General features: G+C 45.5%; 1 protein-coding gene across 2 annotated transcripts in view; it reads right to left on the bottom strand.

The window, feature by feature from the left end:
• Nup214 (nucleoporin 214) overlaps window positions 1–22,126 on the bottom strand; it is a 76,967-nt gene that overhangs the window by 31,797 nt on the left and 23,044 nt on the right. For both annotated transcript variants that reach the window (XM_041674541.1, XM_041674543.1), the window contains exons 15-24: window positions 19,594–19,680; window positions 19,242–19,391; window positions 17,964–18,122; window positions 15,487–15,590; window positions 13,085–13,267; window positions 12,407–12,480; window positions 12,227–12,310; window positions 7,995–8,258; window positions 7,333–7,494; window positions 5,860–5,959 (exon numbers count right to left, since the gene is read on the bottom strand). In XM_041674541.1, the coding sequence (XP_041530475.1) occupies window positions 5,860–5,959; window positions 7,333–7,494; window positions 7,995–8,258; window positions 12,227–12,310; window positions 12,407–12,480; window positions 13,085–13,267; window positions 15,487–15,590; window positions 17,964–18,122; window positions 19,242–19,391; window positions 19,594–19,680 (1,367 nt within the window). The remainder of the gene's footprint in view (window positions 1–5,859; window positions 5,960–7,332; window positions 7,495–7,994; window positions 8,259–12,226; window positions 12,311–12,406; window positions 12,481–13,084; window positions 13,268–15,486; window positions 15,591–17,963; window positions 18,123–19,241; window positions 19,392–19,593; window positions 19,681–22,126) is intronic.

The following is a 22,126-nucleotide window of genomic DNA, read 5'->3' as shown; positions in this document are numbered from 1 at the left end:
GCATCCCGAGTCCCCAAACACAGAGCCAGGAGGCAGAGCACACTATGCCACGTGACACCTCTGTAGAGAAATGCTGTTTGGCACAAGTAGACAAAAAACCTACCCATAAGCCAGCTTCAAGAAATCTCTACCACAACAAAGGGTTACAGCAAAGAACAGTACACTCTCCAATGAACACACTCAAAGGATGTGTACAGACAAACAGACAAAGGCCAAGTGAAAGACGTCAGCAACTAGAAACGTTCATGAGAATACGGGGGAGACCCAGGTTCAGAATTAACATACTCTGCTTTCCAGCAAGAGGACCCTGAAATAGATCTGACATCACTTGTACACTCTGTTCTCAAAAGACAAAACCGGGCTAGAGAGGCTACGAGCAAAAGCAGTTCATGGTCGCCCACAACCAATCCCTGGCAAAATACAGTGCCTTCTTCTGGCCTATACTGGCACCAGGCACACACATGATGAACACATATAACATGCATGCAAACACACACACATACACACGATCTAAAAAAGGAAGCCACTATCACAGGACCAGAGCAGAAAACAAAACAGTGAGAACCAGAGTTGTTGTGAGGCATTCCAGGGTTTTGCAGGCCCTTTCTTAGTGGTAAGTATTCTGTCCACTGCCAGGAAAGGGTCAAAAATAACTCAATTCTTCATGGGGCTGGAGAGATGGTTAAGAGCACTGGCTGTTCTTTCAGAGGAGCCAGGTTCAATTCCCAGCACCCACATGGCAGCTCACAACTGTCTGTAACTCCAGTTCCCTGGGATCGGACATCTTCTTGCCCATACACATAAAGTTAAATTTAAAAAAAAAGAAATCATTCTTTCACCCATTTTAACAGCTTAAATGACCTAAAACAGAAACACATGTCTTCTTTTAGAGAATTTTTAATTATTAGAATATCTTTTAATAAATACTCATATTTGACGGGGCAGAACAAACTACATACTACTGAATTATGTAATGAATACTGAAATCTTTGGCATTCATTCGCAAGTGAAGCAAGTAAGTAGAGAGGACATCCTATCAAAAAAATAAGAAATGACATGGAACCTAGAGGGAAAAAGAGAAACTAATAAAAATGTTACTTTCTATATTTATTGGGCTTTTTTAGAAGCAGGGTTTCTCTGTGTAGTCCTGGCTGTCCTAGAACTCATTCAGTAGACCAGGCTGGCCTCAAATTCTGAGATTGGCCCGCCTCTGCCTCCAAGGGCTGGGATTAAGTGTGAACCACCATGCCTAGCTACTCTCAATCTGTGGGTCATGATTTTGCAGGCTGAATGAAGCTTTCACAGGGGTCGCCTACCCCCATCAGAAAATATTTACATTATGATTCATGACAGTAATAAAATTACAGTTATAAAGTAGCAAGAAAATTAATTTTATGGCTGGGGTTACCACAACATGAGGAACTGTATTAAGGGGGTCACAGCATTAGGAAGGTTGAAGAGTACGGATTTAAGAACCCAAACCTATTGAGGCATTTCTGAAACCTGCCCATGGAGACACACCTATCAGCTAATGTCCTGAAGAAAAAGCACTGTCCAAACAAAAGTCTCTTCAATGGAACTGCAGTTTCTTCTGAGACAGAGACAAGGGAGATCTCTGTGAGCTCAAGACTAGTTAGGGCCACATTGAGACCCAAACAGATTTTCAAGAGTAAATAAGGAACACATTTGTAACCTCTTTACAACAATGCTCCACAGCTGTGAGATGGCAGAAACAGACGGGAGGAGAAACGGAGCTCCGTGCTGAGTCTGCGCTAAACGATCACCTGACAGACTACGCTGAGGGAGACTGTATCCTCTACAGCCGACCAAAAAGTCTAACCAGTACACAAATACTCCAGTGAAGGATGTGAGAGGCTATTAGGAGTTGTCATAAACAAGTCTTTCTTTGCTGTGAATTTAGAAAAAGAAGCTTCGAACCCGGTAACCTCAAATCAAGTCAGGAAATCACAAGAACAAATATAAACCAGGCCCGAGTGCAGACGGGAGCAGCACTGTAGTTCAAGCTAAGTCTATGCCACACAAGATGAGAGTCTGTCTCAAAAGAAACCAATCAGTGCAGAAGACTGACCCAGCCATTTATTTCCGTGAACAAAGACAAGAGGAATGTCAGAAATTCAGGGTTCAGCAACATTCTGAGTTCAAGGTCAACTTGGGCTATGAGACTTATGAGAGAGGGGAGCATGGGGACGAGGACAGGGACGAAGACACGAACAGAGGGATAGATAGACGGACGGATGATTATCCTGACACACTAAAAAAAGGTAAACTGCAGATTACTATTTTTTAAAATTTTTATTTATATGTATGTATCTGTGCGGGTACCTTCTGAGGTCAGAAGAGGTTGTCAGATCACAGGCAGTTGTGAGCCATCTATCCAGCCCCTAGATTAATATTATTCATTAAGATAGATGCAGGAATTCTTAAAATGTCAGCAAACCGATTAGAATCATGCACTTAAAGGGCAATCGGTCAAATATTCAAAGACTAACCAATGCTGCAGGAATAAGCAGAGTGAAGTGGGCCATATCTCATACCATTACAGAAGTACACTCAAAAAAGGTTTGAAATCTAACATATATGCTAAACCTTAAGACCCTCAAAGGATTGGATGTGTCACTGACATGCAGGGACACTGAGCTGGGGCTGCAATGAGCACTTGGTGCTGGGTCATGGAACAGTCACGCCCAGTACAGCGGTAGGAGGAGGACTGACCATTGCTGCTGCAGGGTTTGCAGGCCATTACACTTTACAAGCTAGGAAGTACACAGAACCTAAAATGGAAACAGTTTCCTAAAGCCCACCAAAATCTGTCTTCAGTGGTGGGCTCTACAGAGGAAGGTGTGAACCCAAAATGACCAAACAGGAGGCAGTATTAAAACTAGGTGCAAGCCCGGGTGCTTCCCCTAAAGGGAAGATTAGAGACGGTCACTGATGAATTAGGCTCTTAAAGCACCCAGGCAAGGGGGCGATGACCTCTTTATGCAGCAGCCCAAATCAGTGATGTGAAGACTTACTACAAGGTCAAGCTAAAAGGAAAGTAAGTATGTGAATCTTAAGTCCATTTGTCTATGTATAAGAACCAATTTTTGGGCCAAGTGGTGGTGGTGCACGCCTTTAATCCCAGCACTGGGGAGGCAGAGGCAGGCGGATCTCTGTGAGTTGGAGACCAGCCTGGTCTACAAGAGCTAGTTCCAGGACAGGCTCCAAAACCACAGAGAAACCCTGTCTTGAAAAACCAAAAAGAGAAAAGAAAAAAAAAAAAAAAAAACCGGGGGAAAAAAGAAGACGACGAAGACAATGACAAGGAAGACGAGGAGGAGGAGAAGGAGGAGGAAGAAGAAGAAGAACAGACCAAAAATCCTACCAACTCACTCAACTACCCATCTCACTCCGCTTCCTGCTAAGACTCTAGCTATTCTGGCCTTTCAACTGTGACCCGAATATGCTCTGCCCTTGCCAAGGTTGATTTGTCTGCTCTGCCTAGCACCTTCTGGACATTCTTCAAAATGTGGCTACAGTATCTTCTTTCTTAACTCTTCCCCAAGCCCAGATCTGCCTTAGCGTCTTTCTTTGTGCCTTCCTAGCACCTGGAACCTCTCCTGCACCCAACACATGACACAGAAACAAAACTATATAGTTGGTTGTTTGGTGACCTCCTTGCTGAGAGATAAACACCTTCTTTACTGTCTCCTGCCCCTAACCCCTGGCAGGGCAGCCACACTCGCAACAGATGCTCTGCGGGAAGCTGCAGAAGCAAGTGACTAACACTACAGAGTGTGAACAGCTATGGAGTGCTTCAGCTAAATACAGATGGAAGAACAGCCTTACAACTATACAATATAGCGCGGGCAGATCACTGGAGAGCAGGTAAGCACAACATTAATATACTTCAGAGACAGCTTCTTACAAGATCCTGAAAATCAGTCATTTCACTATCAACTTCCCCCAGGGGGAAGGTGGTAAATATTATTTTCAATTTAAGAGCTGTTTTTAAGGTTAGCAATTACTGGACAGGTAATAGCCTATTTAAAAGGGCCAGTGAGAGGTAAAGCCTGATGGCCTGGGTTTGACCACTGGAAGCCACGGGATGGAAGGAGAACCAGCCCCTACAAGTTGTCTTCTGACACACAGGAACATGAACCTAACTGAAGACCATTTTAAAGCTAAAAATGAAAATAAAAGTATGTTTTAGGCACTGGGTGTATACAACTTCAATAACTGTATCAGAGTTCAGCTCCAATGGCCTTGCACTAGGAATAATTATAGCTTCAGCACCCATGCAGGGTGGCTCACAATTCCAGGAGGGGTCTGACACTCTCTGTGGTCTCCAGACTCCTGCATTAATATAGTGCACATCAACTCATACAGGCACACACACAAAGACAGAAATAAGGAACAGATCTTTAAAATCCTCCAACACTGTGGTATTCTGTTGGAGGAGAGCAGAGCTAGACCCAGCCATCAGGGAACAGGAGCAGGAGCTAGGAAAAGGAGAGGAACTGAGCGCTGGCAAAGGCGCTTCTCTTCCTCGGTTAGTGAGGTACCAGCCCACAGTTTCCGCATGCCGTGTTTAACACAGCACTCTGCCTTCCAGTGGATTCCTGCCTTCTCTGGATGGGAATCTGTTCCAGCTCCCACACTCCAGGGCACAATTCTCACAAATACCAGCCTTGAGTCATTCCAAGACAGCAAAGAAGGCAAATTTGGTTTCTTGGCTATTACTTTGACCCTGAAATAATTATAACTCTTTACAGCAGGCAGTGTTGGTAAGTAGACCAATATGCAAACAACTGAAGTCCAGCAGACATCGAGGCAAGGCCACTCCAAATGAAAATGGAGCCTTGGGCAGCTAGGTATGTTCCATAGTGGCAATAGAGGGCAGGAGCGTGGTGTAAAAAAACAGGGCCTGGGGCTGGAGAGATGGCTCAGAGGTTAAGAGCATTGCCTGCTCTTCCAAAGGTCCTGAGTTCAATTCCCAGCAACCACATGGTGGCTCACAACCATCTGTAATGAGGTCTGGTGCCCTCTTCTGGCCTGCAGACATACACACAGACAGAATATTGTATACATAATAAATAAATAAATATTAAAAAAAAAAAAAAAACAGGGCCTGTAGTTGCACCCCTCGCCACTGACTAGCCATGGGCACCAGACACTGGATCATCTAAAGACACTGGTCCCTGGTAACTCTCCACTCAAGACAAAGGATTTCCAGACAGCACAGAGAGGCTAGTTGTTCTAGAGGGAATGTGACTCCTAACAGTGCAGTGAGTAGAGGATAAGTGGTGTGCACAACACACGCATGCATGCATGCATGCATGCGCGCGCGCACACACACACACACACACACACACGCACGCACACACGTACTGCTGGGGCATGGGGTTGGCTGGCACCACATACCCTGAGCCCCGGAGAAGACTAAAGCCAAGTGAGCTCTGGCAAGGAACTTGCCTAAGCAGCATGGAGGAGAAGCAGAAGGTCTGCAGGCACAGTTGTTTGCTTCTCAAATCCTGTTCCTTCTTGAAGAAGGCAAGTTTAATTTAAAAAATTCAAATGAGGGAAGAGAGGAAGTCAGGGAGGGCACTGCCAATCTCTACATCACCATCATCACACAGTGCTCACTAGGACTTGAAATGTCAATTTTGGAACCCCGAGAACATTAAAACAAATGGATACATCAAACTTCACACCTGACTTATAGCTTAGTGTATGCCCATGCAACTTTGCCCCCAACAAAGTATTCATAGATCACAGGCTGTGAGCTGCAGCTGATTCATGGCAAAGTGGGAAGGACAGCACGCTGTGGGATGAACACACAGAAGAGCCGTGACGTACCCTATGGCCACAGAAGGGGCTGAAGGATTACTCTTCAGTTCCTGTACGTTTACCACTTGAGGGACATTTTTCAAAGTTGACTCGGTCAGAGTGCTCACAGCTATGTAAACAGGGAAGAAAGAGAACCACATTAATTCCTGTAAAGGATCAAAAAGCCTATCTCTGAAGAAACAGCAACCTTCTATGAAGGCAATCTACTCAGTAGTGCAGTCAATAGAACACCTGGCTGACTCGAATTACCAAAGGCCAAGGAATGGACGTCAATGCCACCTAATAAAACATACCGGCATAGAGGGACAATTCCCTGGCCAGTTTTCTGCAGCAAAACCCAGATATCTGCCACACTGTTAGCTCATCTTGACAGGGATGGCAACATGCAGGGATTAACAGCCTTCAGTTCAGGGCTACTGAAAGCCTAAATGTACCTTAAAGAGCTATCTTGATTTATTTTAGGTATTTTAAGAAGGCTATATTTAATCTCGGCACTTGGGAGGCAGATCTCTGTGAGTTCGAGACCAGCCTTATCTACAGAGTGAGTTCTAGGACAGGCTCCAGTGCTACACAGAGAAATATTTAAACTTGATTTATTGTTGTTGAGCGATTTTTTAAAAATTACTTATTTTTATTATATGTTCACTGGTATTTTGCCTGTATGTATATGTTTGTGTGAAGGTGTCAGATCTTGGAGTAACAGACAGTTGTGAGCTGCCATGTGGGTGCTGAGAATTAAAACTGGGTCCTTTGGAAGAGCAGCCAGGGCTCAACTGCTGAGCCATCCCTCCAGCCCTGCTTTACTTTCTGAGCCAGGGTTTCACTCTGTCTATGCAGGTCACATTCACTACACAGCCCACACTGGCACTCCTCACTCTGGGACTAGGCAACCTTTCCTTGTGGGGGCTTTGTATTTTTGTATTTTAAGATTCTTCCTTACCATCTTCAGGCAGCACTTGTGGCAACTGTATGGGCTCGGTGGCAGGAGGAACAGCCTCTTACTGAGAACCAAAGGCTGGCCAAGCTGACAAGAGTGACAACTAGCCTGAGTCCAGCTCTAGAATGTTAAATCCTGACAAGGTAAGCCTTAACTGGGGACCAGTGACGACATCAGCATAGCACAGCACATCTGTGACGGCCGAGCTCTGGTATGTGCGGCTTGGCTAACTCTCTCTGCTGACTCTCCCCCACTAGAACACAAGTAAGCACACTACAGCCACCCTCCCAGTGGCTGTGATCCTTAAAATATTGTTCAAGTTAGGGCTAAAGTAGAGAACACCAATCAAAAGTAGGACTTATCAGCACCAAAACCCATCAGCTTCCCACAAAACTAAGCGTGTCACCTGTCTAATACCTTCCCTTCAGAGCAAACAACTTGAACTCTCCTCACAGATATCAAGGTCACCGAGTTATCCTTCTATTCTGAGGAGCACACCTGCTACCTGGACAGCTCAGTTACTCTCCTAGAACTGCAGTCTTTACCTGGTGCCTGATTTGCCATCTGCCGTCTCAGGGCTGCAGCAGCTGCTGCCTGGGGCGCTGCAACGGTGTGGGAAGGACCTGGTGCACCATGCTTAACCGTTTTGGTTGCCAGCATTGTGCTGTCAGCTCCTTGAGGAATAACTTTGCTGGCTGATGTAGAGACTGGGGGGAAGAGAAAATTTATCAGAAAAATGTAATCAGCAAAGGGAACACAGAAAAGTTAAAATGGTAAATTCTGTTAGGGAAAATGCTAAAATTAAAAATTCTTAAGCACAAGAGAGTATTTAGAGCCGGGCGGTGGTGGCGCACGCCTTTAATCCCAGCACTCGGGAGGCAGAGGCAGGCGGATCTCTGTGAGTTCGAGACCAGCCTGGTCTACAGAGCTAGTTCCAGGACAGGCTCCAAAGCCACAGAGAAACCCTGTCTCAAAAAACCAAAAAAAAAAAAAAAAAAAAAAAAAAAAAAAGAGAGTATTTAGAGCAATACAGAGCTTGGTTTCTTGTAAAGCAGATTTGTTCCAGTACTGTGTCTCTGCTAGAAGTCACCATGACACAAAGCCCTGATGAGGCCCTACAGCAGTGAGCACACAAGACAGATGGCCTCAGGGAGTGACCACAACATGGCCATGTAGCTCATGGTCACAGTTTTAACCACTGACTTACTTGGGGAGCTCATCGCAGCAGGTGAGGAGCTATGGATCAGGTGAGGCTTAGCAAAAGGCACCGCCTGGGGCAGCAGACTGGGCTGTATAGAAGGTGTACGGACCACAGGGGCATGCCGATGAACCTGGACCACAGCCTCCTCCTCTTTGCAAGGTGACCGGACATCTTCTCCCTCCAGAGGCTGAGAGATGGATGACGTGGAGCTGACTTCATCTAAGTCTTCATAGTACCTCTGAGACAGGAAGGCTGACCGGGACAGGCTGGCTGCAGAAGCCCCACCCCAGAAAGGACATGAGACAAAGCAAACCCAAAAGTTGTCATTTCACTGCCAAGAAAGACACACTCAACTTGTAAAGAAGATGTTCTGCGGTCTTTGAAAGCTAAGCTGCTAAGTCAGGGACAGCTTGTCAGACAAAAGACTGAAAAAGAAACCAACGCTGGTGGAAAAGCAAGAGACTAAGCTCTCAGAGCAGGAAAACGGCGTCACCGCTGCTTCCCAACAGTAACCTCAGAACACCCACAACAGGCTGCTGGAGTGGGTAAGGCCGCAGTCCGAGTGTCTCAAACACACTGAAATGAGCCTGGTGATTCCAACATGGAACATAACCATGGTCTTCTCTGCTCTTCCTTCTTTATACTGTGGGGTCAGTCTTTTGTCTACCTTGAACTTCTGAATGCCTGCTATCACTGTGCACTGGAAAAACAAAACACTTAGCCCCTTCCTTCCCAAAGGTATTCAAAGCAGCATTCTTCCGCCCTTGCTTGTCTGTCCCGTAGGCAGATCATGCTACAAGATCTTAATGTCTCAGCATACGAGTGACACAACAGATGCAAGTAGAAACCGGGGCCACACGCCAGGGCGCTGCTGCCCACTAGCCACCGGGGCTATTTAAGATAGTTAAGTACAGCTGTGTCTGGTGGCGCACGCCTTTAATTCTAGCACTTGGGAGGTAGAGGCAGGTGTGTCTCTGAGATCAAGGACAATTTGGCCTACATAGTTCTAGGTCAGCCAGAACTATGTAGACTCAGTCTCAAGTAAATATATAATTAATTAATTAATTAATTAAGTGTAAAAAACCCCAGAAAGTTCTGTTTCTCAGATACACATCTCAAGGTTACATTTTTAAGGGCTCAATGGGCAACAGATTCCACAAGCTGGCTCATGCTGCCATCAAGAGTGCTGTGGAGGCCACTCACAAACTCCATCTAAGCATATGGTGTCAACGACCTGGTATCGTTATTTTTTAATGTCAAGAACTTATTTCTGACCAAAAGTAGTGGGGCTCTGGGGAAGCCAACTGAATTAATTTATCTGTGAAATACGGCAGAGCTGTTATTTTCATGGTCTTTGTTACATTTAACAGTGCTACCTTGTCAAGATACACATTTATATAATCAAACGTGACCAAGAAATTAAAGCTTATTCTTAAATTCTGAGGAACACCAACAGAGGGACAAGTACCTCATCCTGCAGCTCCAAGGAACTGTGACCTCAAAGTGCTTGGAAGTGTATCTTCACCACAGTTCCCACAGAGCACCAGCCAAGGCCGTGAGTCCAGCCTCTGTCCAGGCAGAGGAGCCTGCTGAGTCAATGCTCTTACTGCTGAGTCATCACTCCAGCCCCCATGTTGTTTCTTAATGTCAGCAGAGGGTATACATTCTTTTTGTGTATTTTTTTGTGTATTACATTACCATTTTAAAAAGTTGTAAAAAATTCTAAGTAGCTGGGCAGTGGTAGTGCACATCTTTAATTTCAGCACTTGGATCAGAGAGTCTGAGGCCAGCCTGGTCTACAAAGCTAGTTCTAGGACAGCCAGGGCTACACAGAGAAACCCTATCTCAAAAAACAAAACAAAACAAAAAGAGTTTATGTAAACTGTGGGTGGTGGCAATGCCTGGAACCCTAGCATTCAGGAGGGAGAGACGTGTTCATTCACTCTTCATAAGAAACACTGTTCAGACTGCCATCCTCCACTGCAGAGGTGAAAGCCAGTCTGGACTGCAGGAGACCCTATGTCTAAAACAAAGCCCCCATGTCCCTGAGTTATCCTCCCTAGCATGTGTGTTATTACTAAAAGAGTATACAGTGCAGCTGCAGTAATGTTTATGCTCTTTATTCACGCTTGCTATCTTATTTATCACTATCTAGAACATTTGCTAAACAGTTACATAAACCTCACATCTAAGGACTCAATCAGATTTATGAGTAAAGGTGCTCTGATGACAGACGGGACTTGCAAGGTTGGCTACAGGTGTGATGCTTTCTAATACAAGGTGTGCACTGCAGTCAGCATCAGCACGTGTGCAGAGCACAAAGAGAAAAAAGTTGCCAAGAAGTTTGATTATGGTGATGCTAGCTACAGATAACAGGCATTGGTGCCTGTCCTGGCTGTTTTTTTTTTTTTTTTTTTTTTTTTTGTCAACTTGACATAAGCAAGAAATCTAAGAGAAGAAGGACTCTCAATTGTGAAAATTGAGAAAGGATTGGCCCGTAGGCAAGTCTGTGGGCCATTTGCTTGGTGGATGATGGATGTAGGAGGGCCCAACTGACTGCTGCCACCCACCTGCTGACAGTACTGAGTGCTCTAAGAAAGCAGACTGAACAAGGCACGAGGAGCAAGCCAGGCAGCACCAAACCTCCATGGCCTCTGCATCAGTTCCTGCCTCCAGAGTCCTACCTTGCGTCCCTGTCCTGACTTCCCCACATGATAGACCACAAGATGGCACAAGATGAAATAACCCTTTCCTAAGTTGATTTTCGTTGTGGTGCTTTTTTTCCCCATAGAAATATAAATTCTAACTAAGACAGTACCATAGATCCAGAAGATACAAGTGGAATAGTTTGGCAAAATCTTAGAATGTGAGGAGCTGCAACAAAAATGATGGCCTAACGGAGAGGGACTCAAATACATGCTGTGTAAAGATGAGGTCCTAAATGAAAATCCCCTGCACCTCTCTAAAAAGCAGGCATGGCTGTGGGGATCTAAAACCCTGTCACTAGAAGGAGGCAAAGACAGATGGATCAGTGGAGTTGCCCCACCTCAAGGGAGTGAGATAGAGTGACAGAGAACACCGACACCCTCTGACTGCGCTCGCGCGGCATCCTCACGAGTGCGTGCGTGCTTACATTCTTCTTCCCCACAAAAAATAGCCCGAGCACATGTGGCCAAGAAAAAGGGTCTGGTGGAATCTTCTGTAGGCAGCTCCAAGGTGGGTGTGGTGGCTCACACCTTTTAATTCCAGCACTGGGAGGCAGAGGCAGGTGGATCTCTGTGAGTTTGAGGCCAACCTGGGCTGTTATACAAAAAAACTGTATCTAAGGAGGTGGGGATGGGGGAGAAGCAGCAGCTTCAAGAGAAAGGACTGAAACACACAGATTGGAGAACACACTGTGCTGGAGACCATACACAGTGCTCAAAATCACCATGGCAACGGCACAATGGAATCTCAGCTGCAGAAAAATGAAACAACAATTTGAGTTTCAGGCTAGTCTGAGCTACATGAGACCCTATTTTTAAAAAAGAAAAAAAGAAGAAGGAGAAGGAGAAGAAGGTAGAGGAGGAGGAGGAGGAAGAAGGAAGAAGAAAAAAGAAAGAAGGAGAAGGAAAGAAAAGAAAAAGGAAAAAAAAATAAGGGATAGGATGTAGTTCCACGGTTTTAGTAGAGATCCCTGGCATATGCTAGATTCAAAAAAAATTAAGGAATTTTAGATAAAATATTAAAAGTACCCTTAATCTCTTATATTGTTGCTTTTCAGCAAGTTTTTAAAAATCGATTATTTATTTACTGTGGTGTGTGAGAGAGAGAGTCACAATGCGCACGCAGAGGTCAGTTTTCTCCTATCACTGTGTGAGTCCTAGAGCCTGAACTCAGGTCTCCAGGCCTGGCAGAAATCATAAGCCTTTCCTCACTGGGCCTCTTCCCAGTCCCTTAGCAACTACTTAAATCATTACTGCCTACCCTATACATTTTCCTTAAGACGTTTCTCAAGTGTAATGTTTCTAAAATCCTATATAAGGTTTGAGGTGAGGCTCCAACTCAGCCCACCCCATGCCATTCCGAATCATTATCACCTAGGGACTGCCGATATCAAAGCCCAAAGAATCACCTTGACTTGTTTTATCCAAAATATCTGAACTGCTTCTTATTCCAGTATTAAACCTGATCTTCTATTCAGCCTGCCCTAGCACTCCACAGCTAACCCTGAAAGCTCCAGGACCCGTTCTCCTTACCTGGAGCAGTGGACCTCACTGGTGGGGTCTTCCTTTTGGCCAAGAAGTTCCTCAGTTGGGCCTGTTTCGCAGGGGACAGTTTAGCTGTAAGAAATTCATCAACCCATAAATGCTAAGACTTAGCTTTAAAAGCCAGGTTAGATCGCAGACTACACTGGGAGGCTGGAAAGGAGCATTTACCTGGCACTCTGGCAGAGGGCTTGGTGTGAGATTCAATGGTAGTTTTTAGGAGGCTTTCAAGATCACTGTCAAAACTGAAACAGGGCAGTGTTACACCCAAACTAAACACAAAAAGCTGAGACTATATGGTATACACTCTTCTCAGTATCTAACCCAAGAGATTAGAGACTATTCACTAGAGAAACAGCTGCCCAACAATACACAGGAAGAAAGCTAACAACCTCAGGACCACATTCTCCCACACTGAGCCTAATACTGGTGCCTTAGCAAAAATTCCATAGGCCTAAAGCAGAAACACAACACTATCAGGGTAAGTTTGGGACAAACTGGCTAGCTGCAAGGATCCACACAGCTCCACACTACAGCAGAACAGCAAACCTGGACTTCTGAAGGGAGTGAGAAATAAAACCCTATTAGCTATTGGCCATAAAAGTGCCTCAGTGTTACTATGGAATCCGCGGTGGCCTGTTGAGCACTTCCTCAGGCACAGCACTCCTGCATTACCAACTTAAGCCTATACACCCTGGAGGCAGGCACTGTCACCCCTACTTTCACGCAAAGAAATCAGAGGTCAAAGGGGTTGTAGAACCCGACCAGGACCACGGCCAACAGACTGCAACTGTTTCCAACGCACGCCTCACACGCTCATGTGCCCTCTACGCAGCTCATCCAGCACACCTGTGAGTGCTGCTCTGTGTTGAAAGCGTTGAGGGCAGGTTCCATGGAGACGTGTGGTTATAGAGACGGAGCTGCTGCAGACTGTCCACCAGGTGATTCAACCTCTTCCTCTGCTGGTTGATGATTTCCCGGTTGTTGGCTAGTGTGTTGAAGAGCGTCTCTCGTTCTGGCACAAGCAGGCGCCTGGTGGCAATAAGGAAAAGAATTAGATACAAATGGCTCCCTTCTATACCACAACACATGAGGCTACAATTCTAACAGGGAAACTAATAAAATGGAGAACAACCAGCAGACAAGAAACATTAAGAAATATGAAGAAAAGGGCACAAGAATCTCATGAGGGAGGGAACGAGGGGGCCATAGCAGGACATAGTACAAACTGGGCAAAGCTGGAGGTATGGGGAAAGAACACAGCAGAAGGGAAACAGGAACCAACAACACGGGCAACCCCTGCAGCTGTCCATTTGGACCTGAGGTTTTCTGTACATAAATTACACTCAATAAGGAAATAAAGCAGTTTTCCTGCAAGTGTCGTTTAGACTGCTAATGGAGACAGTACAGGTACTGGCAGCTGAGAGATCATTTTCCCCAGAGAATGAAACAGATGGGTGGTTACTGCTGGGTAGCAGGTCTAAGGTCAGAGAGACACAGGTCTAGATTTTTTTAAGCATTAATAAAAATGTTTCTACTAACTTGAAGAAAAAAATAAATGGTGGTCCTGGTTTCTTTGCTCTTGCCTGTCTGTCTCTCTATCACCACATAACTGACTAAAAATGAAAGCTGCTGATGCACAACACAAACTTCTAGCTGGTTTCAGTTCCTTTTCTCAGAACCACCAAGAACAAGGCAGCTGAGTGAGTGATGGAACACAATTTTCCAGGACTTTCTAGTTGGTATAAGGTAAGATTTAGAGAAGGGCTGAAAACAGAGACGTGCCAAGAAATAGAAACCATGGCCAGAACCTGAACTCTGCAGAAAGGGAACCGAGCAGTGCAGTAAGTAGGCACCGCACGGGTAAAGAGAGCTGGCTTCTGTTAGTGTGTGCAGTTCTGGAAAGCCTACTTTTGTTGTGGTTTGATGTTTGTCGTAGAATTCAGACCTCCACCTGCCTCTGCTTCCTGAGTGCTCTTAACCTCTGAGCCATCTCTCCAGCCCCCTTGCCAAATCCTTTAACTAGTCACACTAATTAGAATGCTTTTCCTCAAAGGCATGTGTGTTTGTGTGTGTCAGGGCCAGAATGTATTTATGAGCGCCATGGACACAGAGAGCTTGTGAAAGGAAGGAGGTCAGACTCTCTGAAACTGGAGTTATAGGCTGCTATACGGTACCCAGTGTAGGTCCTCCAGAGGAGCAGCCAGCACTCCTAGCCACTGCACCATCCTCTCCAGCCCCAAGGCGTGTTCTCTTATTCAAAGGCTGTGACTGTGAGTTCACCCACAGATCCGCTCCTTCTTCCCACACTTGTGCTTCCTACTGAAGTCATCTGAAATGCTTTTAATTATTTTATACATTTGATACAAGATTAAAAGCATTTAATGCAATTTCTCTCTTCTCCTCCTCCTCCTCCTCTTTTTTTTTTTTTTTTTTTTTTTTCCGAGACAGGGTTTCTCTGTGTAGCTTTGGAACTCGCTCTGTAGACCAGGCAACTTCGAATTCACAGAGATCCGCCTGCCTCTGCCTCCCAAGTCCTGGGATTAAAGGCGTGTGCCACCACTGCCTGGCCATTTAATATAATTTCTTGAGAACATGTTATTCAGTTACTACACAGTATTTTCATTTGTTTGTCTGCTTTTTTCGAGACAGGATTGTCTAACTCTAGCTGGGTTTTTTTTTTGGTTTTTCGAGACAGGGTTTCTCTGTGGCTTTGGAGCCTGTCCTGGAACTAGCTCTGTAGACCAGGCTGGCCTCGAACTCACAGAGATCCGCCCGCCTCTGCCTCCCGAGTGCTGGGATTAAAGGCGTGCGCCACCACCGCCTGGCTTCTAGCTGTTTTTGGAACTCATTCTGTAGACCAGGCTGGCCTTGAACTCAGACATCCACTTGCCTCTGCCTCCCCAGTGGTGGGATTAAATGCGTGGGCTTGCCCCCATGATTACACAGTATTTTACACCTTCTTGATGCTTGAGTTTTTCTGTGATGGTTGGGGCTGAACATACTGTATACAAACATACAAGACACTTGCTTTGTTACTGAGCTACATCCTCAGCCCTAATGAAATTCAAATCCTTATCATTCTGAATTATGATGTGATGTCAACTGGTTTACATAAAATCACCACAACCATCATTTTGCAGTTTTGTAACTCAAACTTTCTGAAGTGAGATGAGTAAGGAAGAGGAAGCACATCCGCAAGGTTTCGCCTGCTCCTACAAACGGCAGGGGCAGTGGCACATCTCACTGACCTCTGTCTCTTCTTCTGTTCCAGATGCCGATCCCACTCTAAATCTAGAACATCATTCACATCCTGGACAGCAAATTTCACATACTGATGAAGGCGGCGAATTTCCTACAAGAAAAAAATTAATGACTCATTTTTCTGGTAGCTGGAAAGAAAGCTGTATTAAAGTAATAAAAATAATTATAAAATATTTCTATATTGAGAACTGTATGAACAAGGAAAACACTAGGTTTTACTATAGCCATTAAATACAAGCCATTTAACAAAATGAAAAATGGAAATTCCATTTCTACAGTAGCAAAAGAGAGAAGGAAGAGAAAGGGAAAGAGAATGGTGCGGCAGCCGCAGGCCCTGGGAAGGGTAGGGCAGGATGGGATGCCTGTGCACTCCTCACTGGGCTCCCGTTTAGTTCTTTCCCACTATGAAATGAAATGTAAAACAGATGACTTGACAACTGGTGCTGAGAAGAACGGAGCCTAGACACAGCACAGAGCACACGGACAACCTCACACTCGAGGAGCGTGTCCCCACACGCACTACAGTTCGCACCAGCTGGAAGGGACACAGTCAACCTTCACGGCTACATAATCCGACTCAAAAATTAAAACAGAGCTGAAGCATTCAATCAAGCAAGTGTACAGACACTGAGCAGCTCCCAGGTAAGCACTTCACCCACGGCACAGACCTGACTGTGCTGAAATGTATTTCACACATATTCTCGGATATAAGTATTATGTCTCAACTGCAAACAGAGAATGTCATTTAGAAAGAGCCAAGCTGAGTCCAGGGAGGCCACAGGAGCCCCAAAGGCATCTGATGACTACAGGAGGCTTTCCTTTACCCAGCTCAGCCCTGACCTCAGGTCCATACTAGCTGATGTCCTTTCCTCCAACTAGGTGGAGCGACAAAACTCCACACTTCAAAGGCCTGCTGCAAACACGCTCAGTGGCTTCCCTGCTCTCACCTGTGGCCCCATGGCAACATACACCACATGAAAATTCTATGTCCATCTTCCCGACTGTCCCTCACCCAGCTTCAGGAACTACATGCAGTAGTGGCTGAGAGCATGGGCGCAGGCTTTACTAGTTATAAAGCCTGACCGTCGCAGCAAAGCCGCACACCCTTGCTTTGTATGTAGTTAAGTGTCCATTATCTGTTCAGTGCGATGAAAGAAGGTAATTTTTTCTTTCTCTGTGTGGAAGCTGAATGCTCTCCTCTGGGACATGCAATTGGGGCAGAGGTAAAAGATTTGTGTGAGGACTGGCGGAGGACTACCTACATTGGGGCCGCAGCCTGACAACAGTCCTGCAGGAACACCCTGCCCTGACCCCAGGAAGTCACCTGGACAAGAGGCCATTCTCTCATCTGCCAGGGATAGGAGGTCTCCAGGCATGGGATAGAAACTATGAACAGGAGCCGGGTGGTGGTGGCTCACACCTTTAATCCCAGCACTCGGGAGGCAGAGGCAGGGGGATCTCTGTGAGTCTGAGTCCAGCCTGGACTAGAGAGAGTTTCAGGATGACCAAAGATAAACAGAAACCTTGTCTTGAAAACCACTAGGGCCAGAGGCCTGAGGCTTCAGTCCTTGTACAAGAGGACTCAACACATTCAGACCGACGTCCAAGGAGAGAAGGATCAGGGCCAACAACACTGCCCCTCTGGGATTCTGTGAGGGGAGGGAAAGATGACCCAAGACACTGAAGCAAACAAAATCCAACCAGCTAAAGCAAAGACGAAGGCTAAGACTGAACAAGAAATGTACCTCTGCTAGAGCACAGCAGATGACAGAGCCCCACAGCAGATTCCTAGCCAGCATGAGCTCAGGGCACAGCCCTCATACTGAGAACAACTGAAGTCTGTGCTTTCTGTGTCTTTGAGAAGGTCTTTGTTTAGTAGCCCAGGTTGGCCTCAAACTCACTACCCTCCTTCTTCTGTCCCGAGTGTGAGATAAGTGCCACCATACAGGGTAACCAGCTGGACCTGTAGACTGGAAATAATATCTAAAAAATACCCACCAGACCACCTTACAGACTGCCACTGAATATTATACATGATTTGATTTATGCATTCCTATGTAAGTAAAGGACTTTATCAAGTTCAAGGCTTAAAGAAGTCTATCTTAAAGTTAAATTGTGAAACTTCAAATAAAAAGAAAAGTGTACCATTTTCTTTGCTAAAAGTAAGTTTATGGCAGGGTGGCACAAGTTTTAATCCCAGCACTCAGGAGGCAGAGGCAGGTGGATCTCTGTGAGTTTGAGGCCAGCCTCGTCTACAGAGTTCCAGGATAACCAGGGCTACACAGAGAAACCTGTTTTGCAAAACCAAAACAAACACAAGTTAAGTGTCTGGAAAAGCATAGAAAGTTGTGAGGAGAAAACGAGCAGCTTGCTAAAGGGACGTCACCCGCACCTCAGAAGCAGCCACGGTACCAAGCGCCCTGCTGCTGCTACTTTTCTCAGTAGCTGTAAGGGCATCGCCTACCTGGAGCTGAGCTTCACTCTTGGGATCCAGCGGTCTTTTATAGAGCAGGTGCAGATACCCAGAATCATGGTTTCTTCCGTTCTGCTCTCTGGCTTCCTCGACGCCAGCGAAGCCCTCTAGCAGAGTTGTTTTCAGGGTGCTTATGTCTCCATGCAGAGACTAGAAAAGGCAGAGATGCATGGATTCAACTGCTGTGGAGACCAGGGGGTGGAGGCTCTCAACTATTTTAGCTACCTTAAAAAGTTTAATTGTTCCCATGTACAAAACAAATTTTTTCCTATAGCTTCTTTTTCTTTGTCTTGGGGGGAGGTGTAAAAAAATGTTATATCATGTTTCTTGCTTCAGTGACTATAGGACACACTAAAAATCCTAAACTCTGAAAAAAAAAATCATTGCTTAGAAAGGTAGTCACTTAAAGTTTTTTTTTTTAAATTTTTAAATTTTGTATGTACAAGCATTTGCTTTGTGTGCCACATTCAGTGCTTGGTGCCCGAAGAGGTCAGAAGAAGTCAGATACCCTGAGACTGGAGTTACCATGTGGGTGCTGGGAATTGAACTCAGGTCCTCTGAAGGAGCAGCCAGGGCTCTTACCTACTGAGCTATTTCTTTAGGTCCTAATGCTTCTGTTTTTTAATTATCCTTCTCCTGTTTTTAAAAGGACAGTTTCTGGTGACTGATAATGTGGAAACTGAGAAGAGCAGAAGACTGGAGACCATGAAAACACGTCCGACAATATCCTTTACTAAACAGGGCTGTCAGAAACTCACTTGGCTTGTTAAGCCTCTTATGGAGAGGGTCACAATATGGCCCAGGCCTTAAAGCTATGAGGACTTCATGAGATGATCTGGTATAGCACAGTACCGGATGGAGTATGCAGTTGGCTTTCCCCATTATGCAGTGACCAGAGCAACAGGAAATAGTGCTTTAACCAGCAAACATTTGAATTTTGTACTGTACATGCTCCAAAAAATCTTAACTCGATGCCATAAAAGAAACACTTGAAAGTATACTTAAACAGCTATAACCAACTTTAATGGAGTGCCTAGTATGAGCTAGGAGGTAGAAACTATGACCTCATTTTACACAGGAGGAAACTGACAGACAGCTAGGATAGCTTTAAGCCTCAGTTCTGACAGTCCTGAATTCGGGGTTTTGCAGTTAAAAGGCCACAAACAGCAATGATGGCCCTCAGAGAGCATAGTGGTTCATACTAGTGTTCTGGACCAACAATTTCTAAAAGCCCCTTTGTACTCAGGAAAGAGCTCCACTGATACAAACCTCTGTGGCCTCTCTGATCTCAAAGAGGAAGGCGTGCAAGTCATCTGACTCCGTCCGCAGCATCTTCATCTCCTCTGAGGTGCCAACCTGGAAGCAAGCTTTGGAGGTCCGGGCCTTTAATTCCTCTAGCTCTTTCTGGAAGTGTGCAATCTGCGAGAACCATGACAAAGAGACAACCGGTTCTGTGCGGCAGCAGTAACAGCACTGCTTCCACGATTTTGGAACAAACCTCTACAGGGGCCACGCCAGGCCCTGATGTTAGAAGAATGGCCATGCAGCTGACTGCACTTAAGGCCACTACAGTCTCACTGTCAGAGCTACTCTCAGAAAATAACACAAGCAACGAGCTCACCTCCTCTCCGATTCCAGCCATCACAGGGTCTGAATCTTTCCACTGATGGCCCTGCTTCTCTGTGACAGGAGGCTGGAGGGACTTGGCCTGCAATGGAAGGAAAAGGCTTCAAGACAGGCTCCACACCAGAGCTCTAGCTTCTAGCAACAGTCCCATCGGTCTGCCACGGTGACCATCTTGCTACTCAAAGGACAGGAATGACAGGAAGAGAAAAAATCTAAAAAGGGTGCAGCAGTCAGGACAGCAACAGGCAAGAGACAGCCAAAGCCTAACCCAAGATGTGTATGATATGTGAGGATATATGCCACAGAACATGACCTAGAAGGGAAGAAGCACTACCAATGAAGAAAGGAGACCCCAGTGCTTTCGCTTCTGTGCTTGTGCAAAGCCCTGCTTTGTCAGTGCTGCTAATGGAGGTGGAAAAGCTTCTCAGAGAGAAGGAGCAAGGGCTGGGCAAGAGCTGCTAAAATCTGCCGTGCCCTGACATGGCTTCAGACTGCATAAGCAGTCACCAAACAGCCACCTAACAAACACCCATGTGCTGGGCACTGTACTACAAGCTAGTGCAGTGCAGGTGTGTGTTAGGACGGTAGGCACAGCAGGAAAAGGCACGACTGTTGCTCCTGGAATACTCAAGTGGGAAACTGACAGACATTAGAGCCACACAAGCAAGCTGAAGTGATGGCCACTGACTTAAATACAAGTAAGTATCAGAACTGTAAACAGCATAGGAAAACCTTTCTGAATAAGAAACAGGAAATTATTCCTAAAGCAAGACATGAGAACCTGGGGAGATGGCTCAGCAGGTAAGCATGAGAAACCCTTATAAAAACTGGGTGTGGCCATAGGTACATATAGCCCCACAGTAGAGGGGGCATCCTGGCTGTCCACCTAAGTCCAGGTTCAGTGACAGACCCTGGTGCAGGGAAAGAAGGTAGCAAGTGATAGAGCAGGACGCACAAGGTTTTCCTGGCCTCTTCACACTCATGTGCACATACACTACACACCCCTAATAAATGCGAGTTTGAAAAGACAAAAGAACTAGGGTGGGTTAAAGCACAATGGTAGCATGCTTGTCTAGTAGTTCAATCCCCAGGGCTGTGAAATAAAGAAAGGAAAAATAAAAACATTCTGTTATACTAAAGTAAAGATCTTGTATCCATGGGTGGTGATACAAAGAGGATATACTGTATCTGCTTTGCTGTGTGTTTGTGTCTTTCCAAACTAAGTACTATACAGATCATAAGATGCATGCTGAGCATGCACAGACCCTAGAGTCAATCCCACGCACATGATCCATCACCTAAGACGGACCAAGAGGGAAGCCCTGACTGCAGAACTCTCTACATCAGGCTTCCCTGTAAACATGTCTGTGGGGACTGTCAGGTGCAGGAGGGCCCAGCCTCCTATGGGCAGTAGTAGTCATACGCAGGTAGTTATGAATTGTGTAAGAAAACTGAGTCAAGCCAGTCAGCAAGCAGTAGCCTCCATGTTTCCTGCTGTTCTTTTTCTGTCTTGGTCAGAGGCACCGCTTGCTATGTGGAACGGTAAGTGAGCCTACCTTGATTCCCTCAATTATGGACTGACCTTGAGGGGGAAGCATAATAAACCCATTCCTCCCCTATGACAGTGGTTTACTGTTGTTTTGTTTCTTTGTTATAGTTTTTTGAGACAGGGTTTCTCTGTAGCTTTGGAGTCTGTTCTGGAACTAGCTCTTGTAGACCAGGTTGTCCTCGAACTCACAGAGATCCGCCTGCCTCTGCCTCCACCTCTGCTGGGATTAAAGGCGGGTGCCACCACCGACTGGTACTTTTGGTGAGTGTTTTATCACAGCAGCAGAAATCAAACTAGGACCCCATCCAACAGAAAAAGATTAAGAACATTAAGAGACTACATACAAGAAAATATCCAGATGGCTAAAATTGGTATGAAATAAAGCTCAACTTTGAGAATCACTAGGAAACTGTGAGTTAAATAAAAACAAAAACCAAACACAAACAAAAGATGGGAAAAAAAAGCCAAATACAATGTAAGATGAAAAATACCAAGCCTGTCAAGAACAGGGATGGGTGGAAGTGTCTACCGTGGGTGGCAACCTGCTAAAGAGGACCATGTGTGGTCTGTGGTCCACGATCACGTTTAAACCCCAATGTGTACATCTGTTCAGAGGACATCAAGCACATTGCTGAGGTCAGCACTACTCTGCAAGATGAAAGGAGCACCTGTGATAAAATAGCAACAGTGATGGATGGATATAAGAGCATAGTAAGACTATATGCTGTGGCTCTCTACTGGATAGGAAGCAGTAAACAGGAAAATTAACCCATAGATTGTTAAATATCAAGAGAGTGGGTGACTCTTGGCAAGGATAAAGACCATATGAGGAAGAGCCCGGAGATTCTGGCAATGCCTTCTTATCAACTTGCTTGTTGGTTTTCAAAGTTTGTTTACCTGATGACAATTACTGAGGTGTACACATACCATATAGACTTTTTTCTACAGAAATGACTTCAATTAAAAAACTGGGCATGAT

Source organism: Microtus oregoni, unplaced genomic scaffold, assembly GCF_018167655.1.
Source record: "Microtus oregoni isolate MIOR12 unplaced genomic scaffold, Mior012 000025F_ref0000491, whole genome shotgun sequence".
Lineage (NCBI taxonomy): Eukaryota > Metazoa > Chordata > Mammalia > Rodentia > Cricetidae > Microtus > Microtus oregoni.
This window is presented reverse-complemented; position numbering and strand designations above follow the sequence as displayed.